We start from the raw sequence: 25,932 nt of genomic DNA on the forward strand, positions 1-25,932 counted from the left end.
AAAAAAAATTCTCCACTCATTTATCATTTAAAAATACTTTAAAGAAAGGTAAGTTTATTTTTAGCCCCATTAAAAAAATTTTTTTTTTTTACAAAAAATAAATTTGGCCTAGAAATTGGGTTGGGGCGCCAAAGTGGCGCAAAAGTCGCCTGAGCGCAGGATTTAGCGCAGCGATCGGAGTGATACCGATCGCCAGAAATTCAGTTTCAGTGCCCCTCGAGGGACACGGGGCGAGGCTTGAGGCGCTCCGCGTCCCTCTTAGGGCGCTGAAACTGATTATCGCAGTGCAATGTGCCGCAGCGCCACACGCTGCGGCACGGCATGCTGCGGTACTGCAGGCCTTCCGCCCACTGTTAAGGGGGAGGTGCCTGCAACAGCGCGATCCCCGCTCGCGAGTGCCGGCAAATGAGCCCGGCACCAAGGAGAAGTGCCGGGCTCTCGGGAAACAGCTGGCAATGCCGCGGGGGGGGGGGGTTCGGAGGCCGGGGACGGAGGTGCTGGCAGGCGGCCGCCGAAAAAGCGGCCGCCCCGCACCTCCACCTTAACTTGCGCCGCTGCCGGCACAGTAAGGCCCCGTGAACTGGGCACGGGTAGCGAACGGCGCAACTGCGCCATTCGCTACCAAATATCGCGAACGGGGCGCGAATGAGGCGCTGCGCACACCGATGATGTCATCGATGGCGGCGCAGCGCAACGGGCTAACGCCACCATTAGCGCCCCTCCTGAATATCGCGGGAGGTGCAGCCAGTGGCACTACAGCCACTGACTGCCTCTTTAGGCGCTAACAGGTGGCGCTACTCACCCAATTTCTCCCCCTTTATTTTTGTTTAAAATACTTAATTTATGTAATTTAATGTCATTTTTAAAATGTGATTTAAAAAAAATGTATTTAAAGTTTTACAGTGCTGTACTATGTTTTTGGGGGTGATCTCTATTCATATATTTGACAGGTCCTGTCAAATGTATGAATGGAGATTCCCTTCTCTGATTGGCTCCCCATGGCCCACGTGATCCCAGGGACGCTGCGAACCGCCTGCACCTCTGGGATACGTGGGTCCTGCACACCAGCAGTTTGGAGAGGCCCAGCAATGGAACTCTGTGCCTCCCGGGAGCACTCCGGTCCAGGCGCAGATTTTTCCAGATCGTAGCCCTCCGCCCGCGGGAGGCCTGCAAATGGAATTTCTGGGCCATTGTCTACTTGGCTGTGCCTGCCAAGGTGGTAGCAACCATATCTGCAGACATTGATGAACTTACCCAAGGAGCAGTCTTTATAGGCTCCAAGTTAACAGAGAGGCAGATGCAGAGCTGCTGCAAGGATAGCTGCAGCTAACATGCAGCACAATGTTGACACAATCAGTGACTGTAATGGTCACCTGTGACCGTCAGTCTGCCTCCACCTCCTTTCAGACGTCCTTATTTTGGAGATTAGGGGGGAGAAATTTGGTTGCTTTGCGCCTCCTTTAGCGCCCTAAGAGGAGGCTAACGGGGCGCAAAGCAACTAGCGTCTGGGCACGGCGCTGCCAACACCTCCCACGAAATTTGGCAGGAGGTTAGCAGTGGTGGTAACCGCTAGCATCCCGCGGCGCTGTGCTGCCGGCGATGACGTCATCGCCATGTGCAGCGCCCCGCTCACACCCCATCTTCGGTAGCGCCCCCTGACTTACTGCTGGACGCTATGTCTGACGGGGTCAGGGGGGCCTACCTGTGGTTGGAGCAGCGCTAATTAAAGGCGAGGTGCCAGGCGGCCATTTTTGTTGCTGGCCGCCTGCCAGCACCTGTCTCCGTTGCCATCCCTGGCCTCCTGAGCACCCCCACCCTCGCCCCCCGCGGAGTGCCGGCTGCGCTCCATGAGCCCGGCACTTCTCTCGAGTGTCGGGCTCTTTTGCTGGCACTCCGATAGCCGGTGGCCTAGCTGGGCCCCAGGTCGCGCTCCGCAAGGTCCCTCCCCTTTAAGAAGGGGAGGAAGGCCTGCAGTACCACGGTGCGACGTGCCGCAGTGCCAGCACCGTGATATTCCCTCACAGCGCCCCAAGAGCGAGGCGGGGCGCTTCCAGTAGCGCCCCGCCTCCCTCTTGGGACGCTGCTGGTGAATTTCGGCTGCGGGGGTGCTAATTTTTTGGGGGCACTAAAAGTAGCACCCTGGTGAAGTTAGCACCCCAAAGGGGGCCTGACTCAATTTTTCCCCCTAGGAATTTTAGATACTGTGAAAAATGGAGGCAGAATTTTTTTCAGAAAGCATTTTGAGCAATTTGTGGGGACAAAATAATATATTAAAAGATAATATTAGTGGCCTGATTGTGAAATTACAGAATTACAAGTTTACATCGGCTATTTCTATTATAAATGTGGACATAGGAATTTATGACTGGGATTCTCCCCCCTGAGGCATTGCTCAGTGGGGTGGGACTTGTGCCCACTTCTCCAACACCAATGGAATCCTGACGCAGTTACTTGGGTCAGGGTCATTTTATGCGCAGGGCGGGCTCCCAGCAGGACTCCTACTGCCAGGAGAGAGCCCGTGGATGCGAGGACGTAAATTCCCGCCGGTGCCGCAGTGGTGATCCTGCTGCTTTACCAAGAGATCTGACAGCACCATAAAAGGAGCAGGAGCCTCCTGAGCAGCCAGTCTCTCACTCGCTGTGCAGGGGTAAAGAATGGGAGGCTCGAAGATTAGCGCAAGGTTAAAGCATCATGGCAGCTGCAAGAAAAGTGGACAAAGACCTGCTTTACACGCTGTGGGTGATCATGCATCAGTTGCACATTAATGGAGTGGAAGCTCTTGCGATTCATAAAGTGTGGCGACATGTGAAGGATCCTGCAGTGATACCCTGGACTTGGGGGAAGCCTGCAATCTGCGCAAACCTCAGAGCCCTATCCTGCTGTTTCCAGTTTTCCATAAGGAAAGAGATGGAAGTGTTTGTTTTAACATCAGTCACCTGCTTTAATCCATTCATTGATTGATGTTATTGATATCCCCTGTAGCAGCCTGGAAGGAGCTGAAGGCAAAGTTCAGGGCTGCAGTGACTTTGACTGAAACAGGCAATTTAATGATAGCTGTGGCAGTGGGTTGCAGGTCATGTACAAGGTAACACAATTATATGCCAGCCTTCCTAGAGAAACCTCCTTTTGCACTTCTCCTCAGATAAGTGCAGGTAAGTTGTCCTGAGCCAATACATTCTGTTGGGAGGGTAAGAATTCCTGCAAGTACCTCTTCTTCCATTTGGCCTCCCGGCAGCTGCAAGCTCCAGCTCAATTTGCTCCTTCTTCCTGTAGCTGTTTCTCCTCTTCCTCCAGCCAGAGTGAAATTGTCAGAAGGATTCCCACGTTGCCAAAAGTCCCTTAAGATTTCACCAGGTTGTACAGCCACTACAAGCACTTTAAAATCATCTAAGCAGCCAAAATCTGCAAAATATTACCAGCAGATCATCTCCAAAACCATTGCAACTTTTAAAATTACAGCAAGTGAGTATCTCTTTAAATAGCACTATAATGGCTGCTTGCTGACCTTTACCGGCCATGGTTTGTGGGCAGGTTGAGGAGTAGCGGTGGCAGCACTGATTGGCACTGGGGATTTCGGACAACATTGGTTGACTCCTGTTTGATTATTTTAGTTAGGCCCTGCCTGTTTCTGGTGGTAGTGCAGGCTGCCTAAGTCGATGTCTGCCCGAAAATTGGAATGGGCAGACTTCCAGTGGTAAGTCACTATTTATTTTCCTGATTTTCATCTCACTACCACCTCAATTACAGGTAGCGAGATGGAAATCAGCCCCACAAATTTTAATAGGATACAGTTAGTTAAGCATTCTGATTTTAGAATTCAATTCCGCATTTGTTCTCAAGAAAACAAATTCTAAAATTAGGATTGAGCCCGATAAAACACGGAAACATCAACATGAGCATTATGGCAGTTCAGGTGCAACACACACAGCTGCTTTCCCTGTTTGGCACAGAGAGCACATCATGTTTTCTCCATACTGTACTAATGGGTAAGTGAAGGTGTATATAAAGTGCACTTTCATCCACCTGTATTACATACCGATGGCTGAATGAAGTTCCATGGGGTATAGATATTGAGGATGCAGCTAGTGCTCTATGCAAACTCTTCTTAGCATTATACTTTTTAAAGATAGTTGTAAACATTTATTAAGGATTTGAATTCATTCCTTCCTGTGGTGTATGTAACCTGTTCCACCTTAAGAGAACTACCTTAAGAGATGTACTACTTTCTCTTGGCTGCTGTATACTGTAATACTGTAATACCGGTGGTGACCACACTGGTATATAAGTGTTGTGCAAGGATTTGCTGGGCAGTTCAGCCCTGACCTTCGAATAGTAAAGACCTGTTAAAAGTTATTCTTGTTGTCTGTGTCCAGTGATTGATCCTAAACATAACTGGAACATACAGACTCAACACTTCCAAAGTTACTTTATTCATTAAACCCGAAATTTGATTGCAAACATTTTGTTTTATTTTTGACCCGAAAATGCACGTATTTATGCGCAATGGATTTCATGTGATTTTTTAAAAACCTGAAGTTAGGGGAAAAAATTGCGCTTAAAGGGAATATGGATTGGAGATAGAGCCACAACACTTGCACTGATTTTCCGACTCATGGTCGCTTTGAGTACGGCTCCCCATTGGGTGCATGAGATTGGTGAATTTACCAATATATTCCAAAATTAGAAGCCTAATTAAATTGCAAAAAAGTCCAACAAAACTTAGAGTGAATGAAACAAATAAAAAAGTAAAATGATTACAAACAGTATTAAAAAAGCATGAAATGATTTCTAAAACAAAATCACCAATTTCAACAGCAATCAGACTTCTGCATAAACACTCACAGCAAAAATACTCATTAACACATTAAAGCAGCAGGTTGTGATCACATCCTCTTTTAATATCAAAAGATGTGTTCGTTTGAGCTATATTTGATTGAGCCTTCCAGAAACAACAGTGTATTTCACAGAGCGCCCATTGTGATCAGAAATCAGTGACAAGATGCCCTCTGGAGGGAGTTTGTAGCCACAGTGCTTCTGTTTGGTCTGCACCTGTCCAGAGGAGGGCTTGTTCATCCAAGGACTAAGTGCACTCAGCACTATTTAAGGGCAGCGGATGCAGTGCCTTGCAGAGTGTCTGAACCAGTTCCACAGCTTTATGCATGACTGAGCTGGTAAATGCATCCCGTGATTATCTGTCTCTGTGGATGATGTTTTGTGGTCTGTGGATGCTTTCTTTGTTTCTAATTTAAAACCAGTGCTGGCTTTGGTCATGGAAACCGCTACTATAAATGGCATTCTGCCAGGTCGTGTACTCTGATTTGATTACAGGGCATTATTTGCCACAATGTTTGTTTTTCAACAACAGCTATATGAATGAAGCCAGAGATAATTTTATTTTAAATTCAAGATAACCAAGGACAATAAAGACAACTTACAAAATGTTGAAGTAATAAGGCTTTATCTTGGGTAATCCTTATAATCTATCTCTCCCCGAATTTCATTGCCGTTGCTTAAATTTCATTTTTCTTTCCATTTTCTTTGGGTTTTTTAACAAATGTACATTTGCATTTTCTGAAGCTGGTACATTCATACAGGTGTACATTCATACATATAATTTATGAAGTATTGTACACATAGGTAGAATGGGCCATTGGCTTACTGGTAGCATTCCTGCCACTGAGTCAGAAGGTGCAGAGTTCGAAACGCACTGCAGATAGTGCCAGTGAGTGCAGACTGGCTCTGAATTCTGAGTTAACGTCTAGCAGGATACTCGTGCCTGGTGGGTGTTGGTGGTACCCCTCATCATATGGGTAGTGGGAGCCCATCAAACACTTCTGCCATATAGGAATAACCACCCTATCGGCTGGCATAAAGGTGGTTGCAGCTATGGAAGGAGCGTTCACGTTGCAGACTGTGAATCAGCCTGTGAATCAGCCTGTGAATCAGCCTGTGAATTTTCCCAGTACTTCACACTATTGTCCAAGGGAAGGGTGTGAAGATATGAAAACAACAACTTACATATAGGTGTACATTCACATCTGTTTTATGAAGCCATTGTCTGATTAAGATACATTCACATAGACATTTTATAAGATCATTGTATATTTAGATGTGTTATCACATGCATCTTTATAAACGGGGAACAAAGAAATGACAGACCAATTAAATACATACTTTGGTTCTGTCTTCACAAAGGAGGACACAAATAACCTCCCAGAGATGTCGGGGAACATAGGGTCTGATGAAAGGGAGAAACGGAATGAAATCAGTATTTGTAGGGAAATGGTGTTAGGGAAATTGATGGGATTGAAGGCTGATAAATCCCCAGGGCCTGATAATCTACATCCTAGGGTACTTAAGGAAGTAGCCCTAGAAATAGTAGATGCATTGCTGGTCATCTACCAAAATTCTATAGACTCTGGAACAGTTCCCATGGATTGGAGGGTAGCTAATGTAACCCCACTATTTAAAAAAGGTGGTAGAGTGAAAATGGGGAATTATAGACCGGTAAGCCTGGCATCGGTAGTGGGGAAAATGCTAGAGTCCAATATAAAAGATGTAATAGCAGAGCACTTGGAAAACGGCGACAGGATTGGACAAAGTCAACATGGATTTACAAAAGATAAATCATGCTTTACTAATCTACTGGAATTTTTTGAGGATATAACTGGTAGAATAGATAAGGGAGAACCAGTGGATGTGGTGTATTTGGACGTTCAGAAAGCTTTCAATAAGGTCCCGCATAAGAGATTAACATGCAAAGTTAAAGCACATGGGATTGGGGGTAAGGTACTGACTTGGATAGAGAATTGGTTGGCAGACAGGAAGCAAAGAGTTGGAATAAACGGGTCTTTTTCCGAGTGGCAGGCAGTGACTAGTGGGGTACCGCAGGGATCGGTGCTAGGACCCCAGCTATTCACAATATATGTTAATGATCTAGACAAGGGAACTAGATGTAATATCTCCAAGTTTGCAGACGACACAAAGCGTGTGTGCTGTGAGGAGGATGCCGAGAAACTCCAGTATGATTTGGACAGGTTGGGTGATTGGGCAGATGCATGGCAGATGCAGTATAATATGGATAAATGCGAGGTTATCCACTTTTGTGGCAAAAACAGGAAGGCAGATTATTATCTGAACGGCAATAGATTGGGAAAAGGGGAAGTGCAATGAGACTTGGGTGTCCTTGTGCACCAGTCGCTGAAGGTAAGCATGCAGGTGCAGCAGGCGGTTAAGAAGGCAAATGGTATGCTGGCCTTCATAGCGAGAGGATTCGAGTACAGGAGCAAGGATGTCTTGCTGCAGTTGTACAGGGCCTTGGTGAGACCACACCTTGAGTATTGTGTGCAGTTTTGGTTGCCTTATCTGAGGAAGGATGTTCTTGCCATGGAGGGAGTGCAGCGAAGATTCACCAGACTGATACCTGGGATGACAGGAATGATGTATGAAGAGAGATTGGGTCAATTATGCTTATATTCGCTAGAGTTTAGAAGAATGAGAGGGGATCTCATTGAAACTTATAAAATTCTAACAGGACTAGACAGACTAGATGCAGGAAGGATGTTCCCAATGGCGGGAGAGTCCAGAACCAGGGGTCACATTCTAAGGATAAGGGGTAAGTCATTTAGAACTGAGATGAGGAGGAATTTCTTCACCCAGAGAGTGATGAACCTGTGGAATTCTCTACCACAGAAGGCAGTTGAGGCCAATTCATTAAATATATTCAAGAAGGAGTTAGATATAGTTCTTAAGGCTAAAGGGATCAAGGGATATGGGGAGAAAGCAGGGACTGGGTACTGAATTTGGATGATCAGCCATGATCTCATTAAATGGCAGAGCAGGCTCTAGGGGCTGAATGGCCTACTCCTGCTCCTATCTTCTATATTTCTATGTTTCTATGTCTTATGAGAGTTCACATTTCCATGAATAGTTTATGGAGTCACTGGGGGTGAAATTAGTCTTCATGGCGTCTGTTTTCCGGGCAGAAAATCGGGGCAAAAAGGACCAATTTCAGGTCAAAACATTCCGTGCCCCAAGAATGCCTGGTATACGTCTGACCTCATCTTGGGTTGGGGGATATTCAGGCACCCAGGCGGCTGCCTAAAACAGGCGTTAGGCCCCTTGAATCTGTTACTGAGGGTCCTACTGCCAGCTTTGGGACCTTTTTATTAAATTTGTTGGTGTTGAGCAGAGCTGGTGCTGGCCTGCTCAGCTCAGTTTTGTGGATTGTAATGCAGCTTAAGCAGCGCTCCTTTAAGAGACCTTTGGAGGCCACTCCCAAAACGTAAGTACATATTTTTAAACATACCTTTATTTGGAGAAGGAGTCCTCCTGCAGGCTGCCAGCACTCCTGAGGGCCTGCTGCAGGCACGTGATCACCCTTTCCCATTCTTCCCCCTACCACGACCTACCTAATGGCTATTACCGGTGAGGGAGCCAGCCCAAATTTGTCCTTTCAAACACCTCTGTGTGTTTGTAGCTCGTCGGTAATATACTGCTGAGGTCCAATTTCGGGTGAACCTCTAGCCACCTGTTTCAATTATAGTCCACTGCACATCCTGACAGTTGGTTAGAATTTTATTTTGCTTAATAAGGAGTGATTGAGTGCCTTGACACTTAGTGATATAATTTTGAGATGGGCTGTACTGGGGGTGATGGGGGGCGGGTGGGGTGGGGGTTGTTACATTGTGTCTGGGGTGGTTGTTTTGTATTTGGACAAGTTGTATGTATACTTTTCTCTCAGGGCCTTGGGCCCTCTGTACTGAACAGCTGCCCAGGTCGTTCCAATTTACTTGTTCTTTATCCTGTGAAAATGTTGGGCTGGATTTTGCCAGCAGAGGCGGGTTCGCGTTGGGTTCGCTGTTCAGCAGGTTCCGCTCCCGCTGCCGGTTTACACCGTACGATTTTCATTTAACTGGGCTTATTAAACCCGCCATGCGCGTTACCCAGCCTAATCAGTGGGTTCGGGTCTGCTGCTCGCCTCTGCTGACGTCTTCGATTCAGCTGTATTTAAGGGGCCCATGCAGCCTTTGGGTTTTATTAACTTTCTGATGCTCCTCAGTGGTATTGTTTGCGAGATGACTGCTGCAAGAACCAAGGCTTCTCCCCGCTTTGATGATGACTTCCTCCATGCTCTTGTGGAGGGAGTAAGAGGGCACAAGGAGGTTCTGTTCCCCTCCAATGGACGTAGGAAGCCTCCTCAGCAAACCAAGGCAGCCTGGCTGCAAATTGCTGAGGCGGTGAGCGCCAGGTCTTTGTGTGCACGCACCAGGGTTCAGTGCAGGAAAAGGTTCAATGATCAGCTACGATCAGCAAAAGTGAGTATAACATCACACTTACCTTCAATCTGCTTCCCATCTCTTCTCATCACCAGCACTCTGCATTGTCAACCTTCTCCTGCACATTCCAACTTACCCTTACAGCCCTTGCACCCTAACCATCCCTCTCTATGTACAGAATCACTTCACCATTCTACTATGCACCCCTCACACTCGGTCTCACTGTTATGCAATAACAACACCTAACAACGCATAGGGAGGGCCCTTGTTATTGGCACCTCACTCCATCTTTGTCTCCCTCTAAGTATCTATGCTATGGATTCTCTACACTCACTCCAACATTCTCGCTCAAACTCCACCTGTGTCCCTCATTGCAGGAAAAGAGAGCTCACAATAAGAGGGAGAGGGGCAGGATAGGAGGAGGCCCACCTTCCATGGCGCATTTAAGTAATGCTGAGGAGGCTGCTATCGAGAACATCGGAGGTGCAGAGGAGCTGGAAGTGGGGGACGGAGAGACGGGCGCAGTAGAGCAAGCTGGTGACAGAATAGATTTGGAACCCTCTCATTTAGATTTCATGAGTGACTGATATGGCATCTGATGTTCATACAGATTGAGTTCTGATCATCTGCACAATGGGATGTGTCTGCTACGTAAATATCACATGTCTAACTCATACTTTTACACCCCCACAGGACCATCGAGAGCCCCCCTCCCCACTGCCCAGGAGGAAGAGCCAGACGACTCCTCAGAGGAAGCCGCAGCCTCTGAGGGAGCAGCGCCGGCAGAAATGAGCGCACCCAGCACCAGCGCAGAGACGCACACCTCGGTGGGCCCTAGTCAGAGCCCCATATTCCTCACCCAACTGAGATGGCCGTCTCAGCCTCTGCACAGCCACAGGAGGAGCAGACTGTTGCCGAGCCCTCCCAGGCTCCCAAACCCAGAGGATGCCCACCAAAGGCATCTAAGCAGGCGCAGCAGAGAAGTGAGCAAGCTGGCTCTACATCTGCTGAAGCCACAGGGCAAGTGTAATGTATGTACCTTTAAGGGGGAGAACTACTTTTTACAGCTCCTGTATCCTGTAGTACCGGCAGTGACCACACCTGTATATAAACCCTGAGTAGTGATCTGTACAGTCAGTTGCAGTTTGAACTTCATCCAGTAAAGACCTGTTGATCGTTCCCTGTAGTCTTTGTCTGATTATTGAAAGGCCACAACATTAAGATACCCGGATCTAACATTGGCGACGAGAAGATTCGAACCTACCTGCAACTCTGCATAAGGAGGTCGAGTCCAGAAGCACGGGCATCGCAGGGGAGGCTGTCGAGAGCCAGGCTTGGCCTTCCAGCCACGGTGGTCCAGCGAAACGGGCTGGCAACAGGTACTGCGCAGACCCTTCCCGGACAGCGGTGGCTAGAGCTGACCGAGCGGCACAGAAAGCGCCGAGCAGCGTCGACGGGGGAGAGAGAGGGCAGAGCGCACAGAGCGCAGCCAGTGTTCAGGACCGAGCGGCATCAACGGGGGAGAGAGGCGAGAGAGAGCAGAGTGCAGCCGGTGTTCAGGGCCGAGCAGCGTCAACGGGGGAGAGAGGCGCGCAGGAAAACGCGAGACACTGCCATTGCCACGAGGACCACAGAGAACGGCATTGGCAGCAGCGCAGGAGCAGCATGCAAGGCCCACAGGGCGTCGCCATTTGCCAGGAGGACCGCCGAGAGCGGCGTTGGCAGCAGTGCGGGAGACGCCATTTTAAGCCGCGGCGGGGAAGAAAGGAAAGCGCAGGAGACGCCATTTTAAGCCACAGCGGGGAAGAAAGGAAAGCGTGGGAGATGCCATTTTAAGCCAGTCTAACCACACCCAAAAATGCCGAAGAGTGGCAGTATCACAGCGTTCGACAATGAAGTCGAAGATTGGACGACATATGTCGAACGCATAGAAGTATACTGCAAGGCGAATGAAGTGCCAGATGACAAGAAAGCGCTGGTATTGTTGAATTCAATGGGTGCAAAAACGTATGGCTTACTACAAAACCTAGTAACCCCAGAGAAGCCAGTAGAAAAGGGTTTTGAAAACATAATGTCAATCCTACAGGACCACTTAAACCCCACACCGCTGCTGATAGCAGAAAGATTTAAGTTTCACAAAAGGAACCAGCATAAAGATGAAAGTAATGCTGAGTATTTAACGGAACTGCACAAGCTATCGAAACACTGCCAGTTTGGAACAGGACTAGCAGATACTTTAAGGGACAAGTTTGTGTGTGGGCTTCAAAGTGAAGGAACCCAGAAACGGCTTCTATCAGAAAAGGATCTTACGCTGGAAAAGGCTTTCAGCATGGCAGTATCACACGAAGCAGCCACACGGGGCGCTGCAGAGATACAACGGAGACCGCAAGAATATGACACAGTCATACGGAACAGTGAAGTGCTATCGCTGCGGCAGAACAACACACAACCATAATGATTGCTGGTTCAAGGACAAAGTGTGCAGACACATAGCAAGAGTCTGCAGGTCGGGAAAGAAAACCAGCAGCAAGAAATCTCCACAGGAGAAGTACAAGAAGGTACATAAGGTGACGGAGAGTAGTTCAGACGAACAGAAGAGTGATACAGACTCCGGAAGCAAGGAGCTGGGTTGTCTGAAACTACATAATGTGATCAAAACGGAGGATCACCAAACTATCTGGGTCATGCTCAAGATAGCAGGAGTCCAAGTGAAAATGGAATTGGACACAGGATCAGCCCTAACAGTCATAAACCGAAGGGACTACAAGCGGCTATTCTCACATATACCCTTGAGAGATACAAAGATTGTCTTGAAGACGTACACGGGGCAAAAAGTCTACCCCAAAGGAAAAATAAGGGTGAACGTTATATATAACAGCAAGGAAACACCCTGCCAGATGGAGGACCACCACTACTAGGACGTGAATGGATCCGGAAGATACAGCTAGATTGGCATTCCATACAAGCACTGACTGTAGATGCCAAAAAGGATGACGACGTCACACCTGGACGACTGTCAAAAATGCTAACTGACGCACAAGAAGTGTTCCAGCAGGGACTCGGAACACTAAAAGGCATAACAGCGATGATCAAAATAGAGGAAAATGCAAGCCCAAAGTTTTTTAAGGCCAGACCAGTACCTTATTCGATCTGCCCAGCCGTTGAAGCAGAGCTGGAAGGTTTGGAACGTTCAGGAGTACTGTCCAAAGTGGACTGGAGCGAGTGGGCTACACCCATCGTTCCTGTAATGAAGAGGTCGTTGAGTAATACGCCTGGGGAACCAAAGAAGGTTCACATCTGTGGGGACTTTAAGGTGACAGTGAACCCAGTCCTTCACACTGTACAATATCCGCTTCCGCGGATTGAAGATATTTTCGCCTCGCTATCTGGAGGGAAACGCTTCAGTAAGATTGATCTGGCCCAGGTGTACCTGCAAATGGAGGTAGAAGAAGCCTCGAAACAGCACCTCACGATTAACACTCATAAAGGTCTCTACCAATACAACGGGCTGGTGTTCGGGGTAGCATCAGCTCCGGCTATTTGGCAAAGGGCAATGGATCAAGTCCTGCAAGGGATTCCAGGGACCCAGTGTTATTTGGACGACATCCTGGTCACAGGCGAAAATGACAGTGATCACCTCGCCAACCTGGAGCAGGTGCTCACTAGATTGAAGGAATATGGGCTCCGAGCTAATCGACACAAATGCGAGTTTTTCCAGGAGCAGATCTCATATTGTGGCCACGTTATTGATAAAGAGGGGTTACATAAGTCCCCTGAAAAGATTGAGGCAGTAGTCAAGGCTCCAGCACCGGAAGATGTGTCACAACTGAGGTCGTTCCTCAGGCTGGTGAACTACTACCATAAGTTCTTGCCGAATTTGTCTCCCGTACTACACCCACTGAACACCCTACTGCAAACGGGGGTACCATGGAAGTGGAGTGACGAATGTAAACGAGCTTTCCAGAAGAGCAAAGCATTGATCACATCGAAAGAGGTGTTGGCTCATTTCAACCCAGCACTACCAATTCGGTTGGCGTGTGATGCATCATCCTATGGGATTGGAGCGGTGCTGTCGCACGAATTCCCGGATGGCTTGGAGAGGCCAGTAGCCTTTGCGTCTCGGTCACTAACCTCAGCCGAGCGTAACTACGCCCAGATTGACAGGGAGGCCCTCAGCCTAGTGTGGGGAGTGAAAAAGTTCAATCACTATCTGCACGGGCAGAAGTTCACCTTCTGACTGACCACCAACCACTTGTCTCCATCTTTAATCCAAAGAAGGGCGTTCCGGTGATGACTGCACAATGGCTACAAAGATGGTCCCTTTTCATAGGGGCGCACCAATATGAAATCGAGTATAAGGGCACGAAACAGCATGGAAACACTGATGGGCTATCACGCCTGCCACTGCCTACTGCGGAGGAAGCACCAGCAGTGGATCCTGTCGAAATATTTCATTCGACTATAATTGAATGCTTGCCAGTAACTAACATTGGTATAGAGAAGGAGACCCGAAATGACCCGACATTGTCTCGGGTATATGATTTGACGGTGAAGGGATGGCCAGCACATGGCGACTCACTGTTGCCAGCATTCTCATCCAGAAGAGAACAGCTGTCAGTATGCTAGGGGACCTTGATGTGTGGATCCCGAGTGGTAATTCCACCCAAGTTAAGGGAGAGAGTGCTCAATGAGCTTCACGAAGGTCATCTGGGAGGGATGAAAATGAAAAGCCTTGCTAGGGCTTATGTGTGGTGGCCGGGGATCGATCAGCAAATCGAGGACCTGACAAAGAGCTGCTCAGGATGCCAGAAGGTCCAAAATGCACCACCACATGCCCCTCTACACCCATGGGAGTGGCCCCCATCTCCATGGCAACGGGTGCATATTGATTTTGCTGGTCCATTCATGGACTCAATGTTTTTAATAGCCGTGGATGCGCACTCGAAATGGCCTGAGGTGATCAAAATGTCCTCCACCACCACGGAGAAAACTATTGCAGTCCTACGGACCATTTTTGCCAGGAACGGCTTGCCAGAGCAGATTTGCTCTGATAACGGACCACAGTTTGTGTCCGAAGAGTTTTGAAGATTCATGAAAAGGAATGGGGTACGGCATTACACATCTGCCCCGTATCATCCAGCCACAAATGGATTGGCTGAGAGGTTTGTGCAAACCTTTAAAAAAGCAGTAAGGGCCATGTGCGATGACGACATTCCACTGCAACATAAGGTGGACAATTTCCTGTTAGCCTACAGAAATGCGACACATGCAGTCACCAGCCAGGCCCCGGCCATGATGTTCTTTAACCGAAGGTTGAGATCTCGTCTGGATTTGCTCAGACCAAATGTACGAAGAGATGTTGAGAGTAAGCAATTCCAGCACATCAATGAGAAGCCGACAAGGAGCTTCAATGTAGGGCAACCAGTCTTGGCCCGCGACTACCGAACAGAGAAATGGCAACCAGGAACGATATGCACACGGCAGGGGCCACTAATGTACACAGTGGATGTTGGGGAGAACATTGTGAGACGCCATGCTGACCAGATCCTAGAGTCACAGGAACGAGTCAACCCCATGTCTCGGCCATACGTACCTGGTGAGGAACCCGACGTACAGATCGCATCTACCTCAGAAACAATAGCATTGGAAGCTGATGAATCAACTGACAACAGGGTGTTAGAATCGCCTCCGCACCAAGAGCGAGACACTCGGGAAAGGCGTTATCCAGAAAGAATCAGGAAGCCTCCCCAAAGACTGAATTTATAAATAGACTATTTTCAGTTAATGTTGCATGTTAAAAGTGTTAATTGTAATTAGTTTGATATTTAATTGTTAAATGAGTGTTATGGTACTGTTAATCTAAAAGGGGAGGAATTGTAATGTATGTACCTTTAAGGGGGAGAACTACTTTTTACAGCTCCTGTATCCTGTAGTACCGGCAGTGACCACACCTGTATATAAACCCTGAGTAGTGATCTGTATAGTCAGTTGCAGTTTGAACTTCATCCAGTAAAGACCTGTTGATCGTTCCCTGCAGTCTTTGTCTGATTATTGAAAGGACACAACATTAAGATACCCGGATCTAACAGCAAGCACCACGTATAAGCACGCATAAGAGAAAGTTAACACACAAATAGTCACAAAGGTAGTCACTTGGGTGTTTTGATATAATGCAAAATTATGTTTGTCATCGTTATTTCAATTGTATTAAAGAAATGCGATGTCAAGGATTCAAAGAGTTGGCCTATGTGTCCTCAGAAATGGAAGTTGCACAGTGAGGAGTCAGGGTGCCTTTCATCTGTAGTGATGGTGGGGAGAGTGATAGGAATGCACAGTTTATTGTACAGAAGCTGTATGGTGTGCAATGAAGGTCGTGCAAACATTCATTTCCATGTGCCAGCCACATGTGTTTGCTGCATAAAGTTATGCGAATATGGCATGGATTAGTGTATCCCTTGCCTCACGGCCAGCAATGTGCTGACGTGCTGGTTGCACTGGCACAGCCACCTCTGCAAGGTCTTCCTCATCTGCCGCCTCATTCAGCTCCTCCTCCTCCTCCTTCTCCTCCTCCTCCTCCTACTCCGCCTCCTCCTACTCCTCCTCCTCCTTTGAGGAGGAGGTGGCTGTGCGCTATGCCACTTGTTCCTCAGGCAGCGGTAAGCCACGCTGCTGTGCGATGTTGCGCAGGGCACAGCAGACCACGATGATTCTGGACACCCTGGATGGTGCGTACTGTAGGGCTCCACCAGATCTGTCCAGGCATCTGAATCGCATTTTGAGCAAGCCGATGGTTTGGTCTATGATACTTATGGTGGAAATGTGGCTCACATTGTAGCTCTCCTCAGCTTCGTTTGATGGCCTTCTCATCGGTGTCATTAGCCATGTCTTCAGGGGATAGCCCTGGGCCTAGAAATTCAGTGCCCTTAGCGCCGATTTTGCGGCGCTCGAGGGCCTAGCGCTGCAATTGGCGCCGGCGCCGAAATTGCCTGGGGCCCTTCCGCCGCGGCAGACCGGTAGCGCTGCGCCGGCACCGATGACGTCATCGGTGTGCGCAGCGTCCCGGTTGCCATGCCGACGGGCCCCAGCGCCGAAATTCAGTTGCGGCCGCCTCGCCCGTGGCAGCCGCAACTAAGACTCTGGCAACAGAGTCTTACATGACTTTGCGCCGGCACATTAAAGGCCCCGCGGTGGCCGGCCGCTTTCCCGCCGGCCGCCTGGCCGCAGCTCCCTCCCCGGACTTCCCCCCCCCCCCCCCGGAACAGAAGCAAGCCCGGCACTTGTCCGAGGTGCCGGGCTCATTTTTAAAAAGATTTTCGCGGGCCGCGGCCGGGTGCAGGCAGCTCCTCCTTAAGGGAAGGAGGAGGCCTGCACTTCCCGAACCTGCCGCACCGCAGCGGGCGCCGCAGCGCCGGAATAGTGCCGAAATTCAGCGCGTTGCGCCAGTTTTCAGGCGCAAACAGCTCTCAGCAGCGCCGGCAGCCGTTTGGGCGCAGAACTATTGAATTTTGGGCCCGACCAGCGCGACTTAGCTCCGGCACTAACTTCCGGCGCTAAAGCCCTGGCTGCGCCAAAACTCAATTTCTAGGCCCTGGTCTCCAAGGAGCCATCCGGAAAGTTGGGTTGGCGGATTGAGCAGCTGAGGCACAATAGACTGCCGCAGGATGAATGAGTCATGGCAATTGCCAGGGAACTTGGTGCAAACATGCATAATGTTCTTTCTATGGTAGCTCACCAGCTGATTGTTAAGGGATTGGAAGCCCTTGCAGTTCACAAATACAGCTGGGTTGTGATGGGGTGCCCTAATGGCCACATATGTGCAGTCTACGATGCCCTGCACCTTTGGGAAGCCTGCCATATTTGCAAAGCTAACTGCATGCGCGCTAACACTTGCTTCATCCGTGGAGAAGTGGATGTAATTGTGCGACTTGGCAAAGAGGGCATCGGTAACCTGCGTGATGCAACTGTGTGCGGCCGCTGATGTCTGCTGATGATCCCTGGCAGGACCCTGAAGCAAAAGAGTTGAGGACAGTGGTGACTTTGACAGCCACTGGTAAGAAATGTCCACCCGCTCCTCTGGGCTGCAGGTGTTGGTGCAGCATTGCGCAAATCTCTGCGACTACCTCTCGCGAAAGTTTCAGTCTCCTTTGGCAGTGCTGCTCACTCATGTTGAGGAAGCTCATCCTCAGCCTGTAAACTCTGTGTTGGGGGTATCTCCTGCGGCGCGGTGCAGCCCTGCGCTGATGACCTCCGCCCTGTGCGTCATCAGGTGGCGCTCCTGTTGTTGGTGCTGCTGCTGTGCCTGGTTCTGCTGCTGCTGCGGCTGCTATTCCTCTGATTTTGAGGACCAGGATGAGCTGGAATAAATGGTTTCCATTCTGCTGGTATATGTCAGTTGAGGAAGAGATGTTATAAGCGCTCAGTCAGTGTGGGGAGAGGGTATTCCAAGGAGGTCACAGTGCATATGGATCTCAGATTAAACACTTACAAGCTCAACACACCTGCAAAATGTGTTCCAAATCCTCAAAACAGAAAGTTCTGGCATTTGAAAGTGAACTCATGTTGCAGGTCAGCTTTTATGCTGCAGTTGCAGCTGTCAACAATTCAGCTTGTTGCTATACCTGACACAATCAACTGGCGTGTTTGTTGAACGATGTGGAACATGCTGAAAATGTTGCAAAATGGAAAAAGCCTCTCAAAATAGGATTATCCAGGCAGTTAACAAGCTGTTAACTGCCATAAGTGGCTCTCCCACCGTTCGGTGTCGGGTCTGATCAGAACTCGCAGACCCGACACTCTGTAAAGTTGCGTGGAGGTGCGATGGCAGCGGGTTCACAACCCACCGTCAATCATATCAATTTTATCTCCGGACCAGCCTCCAAACCCGCCCTCTGAGCATCGGCAAAATCGCCACCATTGTGTATGGTCCCGTCGTAGTGTCCGCATGCACGTCATGCTCTGAATATTCCTTCTTCAGTACTGTGCCTGTCATAGATTCTAGCACCCGCCTCATACTCTCTGCCGTTCTTTCCTTATTCCCCGGGGGGTCTTGTTTGTGTCCCTTGGAGTGAGTCCCTTATTGGTTACCAGATAGTAGGGAGGGACTGGCCAACACTCTGTCCCTCCCTTTATGCCTTGGTTAAAAAAAACCTCTGTCACAGTGTGATTTTTGAACTGGATGTCACTGTGCACTAACATTTCTCTCAGCATCTCTCACTGGTTTCAGTGGAGCAGTTTTGCATAGAGATGGAGAGGTTGGCAGGAGATTAGTTGAGAGGCATCTTGGCCTAATGAAATGGCATAAAAATGGCAGTTCCAAATTGGAAAACAGCTATCAGCAGATAAAACTTTGAATGATGTTATTCATAAAAAATAAAGAATGTAAAAAATAAATCATTTAAGCTGCTTCTTTATATGCATCTCTAGATAGATAGAGTAGGAGTGTCAGCCTTGGCTCAGTGCCGCACTCTTGCCTCTGAGTCAAGTGGTCACAGGTTCGAGCTGCACTCCAGGGGTTCAATACATCATCTAGCCAGCTACATCAGAGCAGTACTTTTGGATAAGATGTTAAAGATAGGCCACATTTGCTCCTTCAGGTGGATATAAAACATCCCATGGTATCATTAAAAGAAAAGCAGGGAAATTCATCCTGGTGTCCTGGCCAACATTTATCCTTCAACCAATATCACTAAAACAGATTACCTGGTCATTTATCTCATTACTGTTTGTGGGACCTTGCTGAGTGCAAATTGGGTGCCATAATTGCCTACGTAACAATAGTGACTACAAAAGTACTTCATTGCTTTTGTGAGGTTGTGAAAGGCACTATATAAAAATGCAAGTTCTTTCTTTTTAAAACTTTTACAAAACACACTTGGACACAAATGTAAGATAAGTGCCTAGCAGATAATACAAATACAGCATCAACTTCAAATCCAGTCACATCAACAAGAAATTAAATCAAGCAATGATACTCCTTCTGGGGGAAAAAAACCTGGAAACTAGCTATTCTTAGGACATGACTTGAATAGGAATGCCTCTGTATCTCTGAACTTTAACACGCAATTGTTCTGATTATCTATACCACTTCCTTACAATTAGAGTCTTGTATCATTGCCAAGAATTGGTTTTACCTCACTCTCATGAACTGCTCGACTCAGTCACGCCTGTTGCATTTTGCTGCAATGGGAACAATTTTAGTTATTTTGTTTCCCTCCATATGCCATCACACATTTAATTTGCAGTTTAACTTTTGATTTGCGGACACTTGACGTAATGTGGTGCTGGGGACGGAGCAGCTGAAACATCGCCTCAGGAAACTGTGAGGCAGGATGTGTGGGTAATAATACCCATTGAACATCTTAAATTTAATGCCTGAACTGCAAGCGCTCTCAATGGTTTAGTGGATAAATGCACTTGCATTTATATAGAGTCTCTGAGTTAGCTAATCACAAGCAGCGTACAGTATTACAATTGGCCTCAGTGGCCCAGGTCAGGGAGAGAACAAACTATCAGCTGGGCTTCCCACAGCTGTTTGTTACCCAGTAGCACCTGTTGGTAAGTACACATGCTGTGGATATTGGATCAGCATCAGCTGTGATGCCTCCCACAATCAAATAACCTGTGAACGCTTGCTGTCTAGACCCAAACATGAAGAATGACCACTTGACAGTGCTATGGAACTGTACCTCAGCATGAATCAGTGCTTTCAGGAGTGTAGGGGAAAAAAGAGGGAAGCAGAAAAATATATATATAGGCCCAAAAATCTGTCGTCATTCTGGTGGATTCCTGCCGTAGGTTTGGTGGAAGTCCGGCAGAACAGCTGCAAACTTGACCAGACCCGGAGAAGCTGGGTCCCAGCCTTAAGTAACATTTTCATGAATGACCTTATGGGGATGGGGACAGGGGCTCTCTATGTTGGGAGTTCCCGCTCTTTGTTCCTCAGTAGAGATCTACATCATCACAGGTACATCTGGTATCACTAGGTGTGCCTTGCCATAACCGGTGGAATTGGGGCCAACCTGTTAGTTCATAGAAGATAGACCATTCGGTCCCTCGAGCCTGCTCCGCCATTTAGTGCGATCATGGCTGATCATCCAAATTCAGTACCCTGTCCCTGCTTTCTCCCCATATCCCTTGATCCCTTTGGTCTTAAGAAATATATCTAACTCCTTCTTGAATATATTTAATGAATTGGCTTCAACTGCCTTCTGTGGTAGAGAATTCCACAGGTTCACCACTCTCTGGGTGAAGAAATTCCTCCTCATCTCAGTCCTAAATGGCTTACCCCTTATCCTTAGACTGTGACCTCTGATTCTGGACTCCCCTGTCATCGGGAACATCCTTCCTGCATCTAGTCTGTCTAGTCCTGTTAGAATTTTATAAGTTTCAATGAGATCCCCTCTCATTCTTATAAACTCTAGCGAATATAAGCCTAATCGATCCAATCTCTCTTCATACGTCATTCCTGCCATCCCAGGTATCAGTCTGGTGAATCTTCGCTGCACTCCCTCCATGGCAAGAACATCCTTCCTCAGATAAGGTGACCAAAACTGCACACAATACTCAAGGTATGGTCTCACCAAGGCCCTGTACAACTGCAGCAAGACATCCTTGCTCCTGTACTCAAATCCTCTCGCTATGAAGGCCAACATACCATTTGCCTTCTTAAACGTCTGCTGCACCTGCATGCTTACCTTCAGCGACTGGTGCACAAGGACACCCAGGTCTCATTGCACTTCCCCTTTTCCCAATCTATTGCCGTTCAGATAATATTCTGTCTTCCTGTTTTTGCCACCAAAGTGGATAACCTCGCATTTATCCATATTATACTACATCTGCCATGCATCTGCCCAATCACCCAACCTGTCCAAATCATACTGGAGTTTCTCTGCATCCTCCTCACAGCACACACGCCCACCCAGCTTTGTGTCATCTGCAAACTTGGAGATATTACATCTAGTTCCCTCGTCTAGATCATTAATATATATTGTGAATAGCTGGGGGCCTAGCACCGACCCCTGCGGTACCCCACTAGTCACTGCCTGCCACTCGGAAAAAGACCCATTTATTCCAACTCTTTGCTTCCTGTCTGCCAACCAGTTCTCTATCCAAGTCAGTACCTTACCCCCAATCCCATGTGCTTTAACTTTGCATGCTAATCTCTTATGTGGGACCTTATTGAAAGCCTTCTGAAAGTCCAAATACACCACATCCACTGGTTCTCCCTTATCTATTCTACCAGTTACATCCTCAAAAAATTCCAGTAGATTAGTCAAGCATGATTTATCTTTTGTAAATCCATGTTGACTTTGTCCAATCCTGTCACTGTTTTCCAAGTGCTCTGCTATTACATCTTTTATAATGGACTCTAGCATTTTCCCCACTACCGATGTCAGGCTTACCAGTCTATAATTCCCCATTTTCTCTCTACCACCTTTTTTAAATAGTGGGGTTACATTAGCTATCCTCACATCCATGGGAAATGTCCCATGATAACTGCTGTGCACTTATTGCACACATCTCTAATTTCCCATTTAATGCCATCCCCAACCTCGGCATTACTGTTTGGGGGTCTGTATACAACTCCCACTAACATTTTCTTCCCCTTGGTATTTCTTAGCTCTACCCATACAGATTTCACATCATCAGAGCTAATATCCTTCCTTACTATTGTGTTAATCTCCTCTTTAACCAGCAATGCTGCCCCACCTACTTTTCCTTTTTGCCTGTCCTTCCTGAATATTGAATACCCCTGGATGTTGAGTTCCCAGCCTTGGTCACCTTGGAGCTATGTCTCCGTAATCCCAATTATATCATATCCATTAACATCTATTTGTGCAGCTAATTCATCCACCTTATTACGAATGCTCCTCGCATTAAGACACAAAGCCTTCAGGCTTGTTTTTTTAACACTCTTAGTCCTTTTAGAATTATTATTTACTGTAGCCCTTTGATTTACACCCTAGATTTCTCTGCCTTCCACTTTTGCTTTTCTCCTTCCTGTCTTTTGTTTCTATCCTTGCTTCCCTTTCCTCTGTCTCCCTGCACAGGTTCCCAACCCCCTGCCATTTTAGTTTAAACCCTCCCCAACAGCACTAGCAAACACTCCCCCTAGGACATCAGTCCCGGTCCCGCCCAGGTGCAAACCATCCAGTTTGTACTGGTCCCACCTCTCCCAGAACCGGTTCCAATGTCCCAGGAATTTGACTCCCTCCCCCTTGCACCATTTCTCTAGCCACGTATTCATCAGAAATATCCTTCTATTTCTACTCCGACTAGCACGTGGCACTGGTAGCAATCCTGAGATTACTACCTTTGAGGTCGTATTTTATAATTTACCTCCTAACTCCCTATATTCAGCTTTTAGGACCGCATCCCATGTTTTACCTATATCGTTGGAACCTATATGCACCACGACAACTGGCTGTTCACCCTCCCCCTCCAGAATGCCCTGCAGCCGCCCCGAGACATCCTTGACCATTGCACCAGGGAGGCAACATACCAACCTGGAGTCTCGTTTGCAGCCGCAAAAACGCCTATCTATTCCCCTTACAATAGAATCCCCTATCACTATCGCTCTCCCGCTTTTTTTCCTCCCGTCCTGTGCAGCAGAACCACCCATGGTGCCAGGAATTTGGCTGCTGCTGCCTTCCCCCAATAAGCCATCTCCCTCAACAATATCCAAAGTGGTATATCTGTTTGAGAGGGGGATGGCCACAGGGGACCCCTGCACTACCTGCCTGCGCCTACTACACCCATTCCCTTCCTGCCTGTGCAGCCTTTACCTGCGGTGTGACCAACTCATTAAACATGCTATCCACGATGTCCTCAGCATCGTGAATGCTCCAGTATGTATCCATTCACAGCTCCAGCACCGCAATGCATTCTGCCAGTAGCTGCAGCTGGATACACTTCCCGCACACATGGTCATCAGGGACACAGGAAATGTCCCTGATTTCCCACATAGCACAGGAGGAGCATGCCACGGGGCCGAGCTGTGCTGCCATGACTTACCCTTTAATTAATTTAAATTAACTTATATCAAATCAATACCACTAATTACACTACAATTAAATGATATAGTCAAGGGCCCTTGTTTACTAGCACTCCCTGCTACACAACAGAGTCCTTAGAAACTATAACCACAAAAATTAAGACCTTCAAAACTTTACAAACTATTAACCTTAACTGTCAAACTATAGAGTAGTATAAATATTCACCTGGCCGTACTAACCCAATCAGCTGCTTCCTCTTGCCCGCGTCACTTTTTGAATTGTGACGTGGCTCTGGAATGCCACCGCCGGTCTGTGAGATTGGTAAGCCTCTGAGGAAAAAGGCCCGCGAAACTGAGTTTAAATACTCACTCTACCGCCGCTCTCTCCACTCCCGACACTGGCCTCTGAGGAAAAAAGCCTGCGAAACTGAGTTTAAATACTCAGTCCAAGGTCAAGAACTGGATCACCAAAGGGGAATTTTTTAATTAAACATTTTAAAGCAGCATCATGATGCAGTCTGTCACAACTCCCCCCTCTCCCAAGGCCAACCAGCTTTCACCTGCATTTCAAGGGTCTTTGGCTGAGGGCTCCACACATGTGTCCCCACACCACCAAAGACTCGCACTTGGAGGCTAGGCCCCCGACTCTACAAACTCCAGAGGAGTCAGCGGTATCGTTTCACAGTGGGCAGGATCCTGCCGTAATTGCTGGGGTCGGGTCCCTGCAGATTTCCGGGGCCCTGAGGCGTAACAGTATAATAGTGATTGAGGACATGTAAGGGGTCATTTATAAAATCACGCTGCTAGTGGACGAGGGTCCTTACCGACAGCACAGAATCATAAAATTATCCCTTTGCGTATTGAAAATGTGAACAATCAGATTACTATGTTTATTATCTTTCATAATTTTACAGAACAAATATCCAACAATAAGCATTTCAAAGAAGATTTCAGCAACGATGCCATTGAACCTCATGAGCTTAGTGTTGGAGATGAAAGTCGAATACGCCTTGTCCTTGAGCTGTCTACTCAATTGTCACAGCAGCAAGAAAAAATATTCCTTCTGGAAAAGACTTTGGAAGAGAAAGAAGCACAGCTGACTGGACTTGAAACACAACTGCTCGCTCAACCAGCTGGTGGAGCCTCAGCGCACGGGTTACTGCAGCCTAATATACCAGCACCACTCAACAATATCACCTGCACAACAGAATGTGATCAAAGGTTAGGAGCAATGCCCTTTCCCACGGATACCTTGACCTCAGATAGGTCTCATAATGGCAAAAAAGACCAAGGCTAATCCTATCTTGAGATGCAAAGAAGCTACAGACACTAATTCAAAACCGTGTCACAGCAGTACATTTGCAGATCAATTGAGCAATTGTGCTGCTTTTTTCATGCCCACTGAGAGCAGGATATCCGGGACAGCAGATGAGAATGGCACTTTGGAAAATGTAAATAATATGAACTAAAACAGATTACTAGTTCAAAGTTATGAAGGCATCCAGCATAAATCAGAGAACTGATGTTCCCATTAGCCTTCTAGGCAACAGCTGTGGTACAAATAAATTTCAGCATGAGAGTCATGCATACTCCATTTTAGAGCTACATTATAGTGGAAGTGCAGAAACAATATTCTGGAGCCTGCTATTGTCTACATTTGAGTATGTGTCTGCATAACTTTATTATGTAAAGTGGTATAATTTATGTACATTTTATCTTTTGATTTAAATTGCCATTAAAAAATGGATGTTTATAGTGGAGTCTGAATAAATCTAAATTCACATAACACAATTAGTGTTAGATCCGTGGTTCAGTGGATAAAGAATTACACGGATGCTGTACATAAACAAACAACAGGTCTTTACTGGAGGAGGGTCATCTCTAGTCTGGAGTACAGAGGCATGCGCACAGCTTATATACCGGTGTGGTTACTGCCGGTACTACAGTATACAGGAGCTGTAAAAAGTAGTTCTGACTTAAAGCACATACACTACAATTCCTCCCTTTTTAGATTAATAATACCCCCTTAATATTCAAATAACAATTACATTTTTACATGTACATTCAATAACAAAAAGTCCATTTATAGATTCAGTCTTTGGGGCGGCTTCCTGACCCTTTCGGGATGGTGCCTTTCCGGAGGTTCTTGTTCTTGGTGCAGAGGCGATTCTGATCCCTTTTCATCGGGTAGTTCATCGGGTTCCACTGCTACTGGGTCTGAAGTAGATGCTACCGGTATGTCGGGTTCATCCCCAGGTACTCGAGACATGGGGTTGACGCCTTCCTGTGACGCTAAGATCTGATCGACGTGGCGTCTCACAATGTTCTCCCCGACATCCACTGTGTACATTAATGGCCCCTGCCTTGTACATATCGTTCCGGGTTGCCACTTCTCTGTTCGATAGTCACGGGCCAAGACTGGTTGCCCTACATTGAAGCTCCTTGTCGGCTTCTCGTTGATGTGCTGGAATTGTTTGTCCTCAACATTTCTTCGCACATTTGGTCTGAGCAAGTCCAGACGAGATCTCAACCTTCGGCTAAAGAACATCATGGTCGGGGTCTGGTTGGTAACTGCATGTGTCACGTTTCGGTAGGCTAATAAGAAATTGTCCATCTTATGCTGTAGTGGAATTTCCTCGTCACACATGGCCTTTATCGCCT

At 47.5% G+C, this 25,932-nt stretch overlaps 1 protein-coding gene across 3 annotated transcripts in view; it reads left to right on the plus strand.

Annotated features, from left to right (window-relative positions):
* Positions 1–25,026, plus strand: part of LOC147124260 (coiled-coil domain-containing protein 192-like) — a 163,177-nt gene extending 138,151 nt beyond the window's left edge. For 2 of the 3 annotated variants that reach the window (XM_085984402.1, XM_085984415.1), the window contains one exon: positions 9,972–10,457. In XM_085984402.1, the coding sequence (XP_085840528.1) occupies positions 9,972–10,396 (425 nt within the window). In that variant the 3' untranslated portion in view covers positions 10,397–10,457. Of the gene's footprint in view, positions 1–9,971; positions 10,458–24,185 lie in introns of those variants that run through there. The other variant, XM_085984408.1, reaches the window with a different exon arrangement.
* Positions 25,027–25,932: the final 906 nt, after the last annotated feature.

The sequence above is a fragment of the Somniosus microcephalus genome, chromosome 1 (genome assembly GCF_052327205.1).
Source record: "Somniosus microcephalus isolate GS21.2 chromosome 1, FLI_Smic_1.0, whole genome shotgun sequence".
In the NCBI taxonomy this organism is placed as follows: domain Eukaryota; kingdom Metazoa; phylum Chordata; class Chondrichthyes; order Squaliformes; family Somniosidae; genus Somniosus; species Somniosus microcephalus.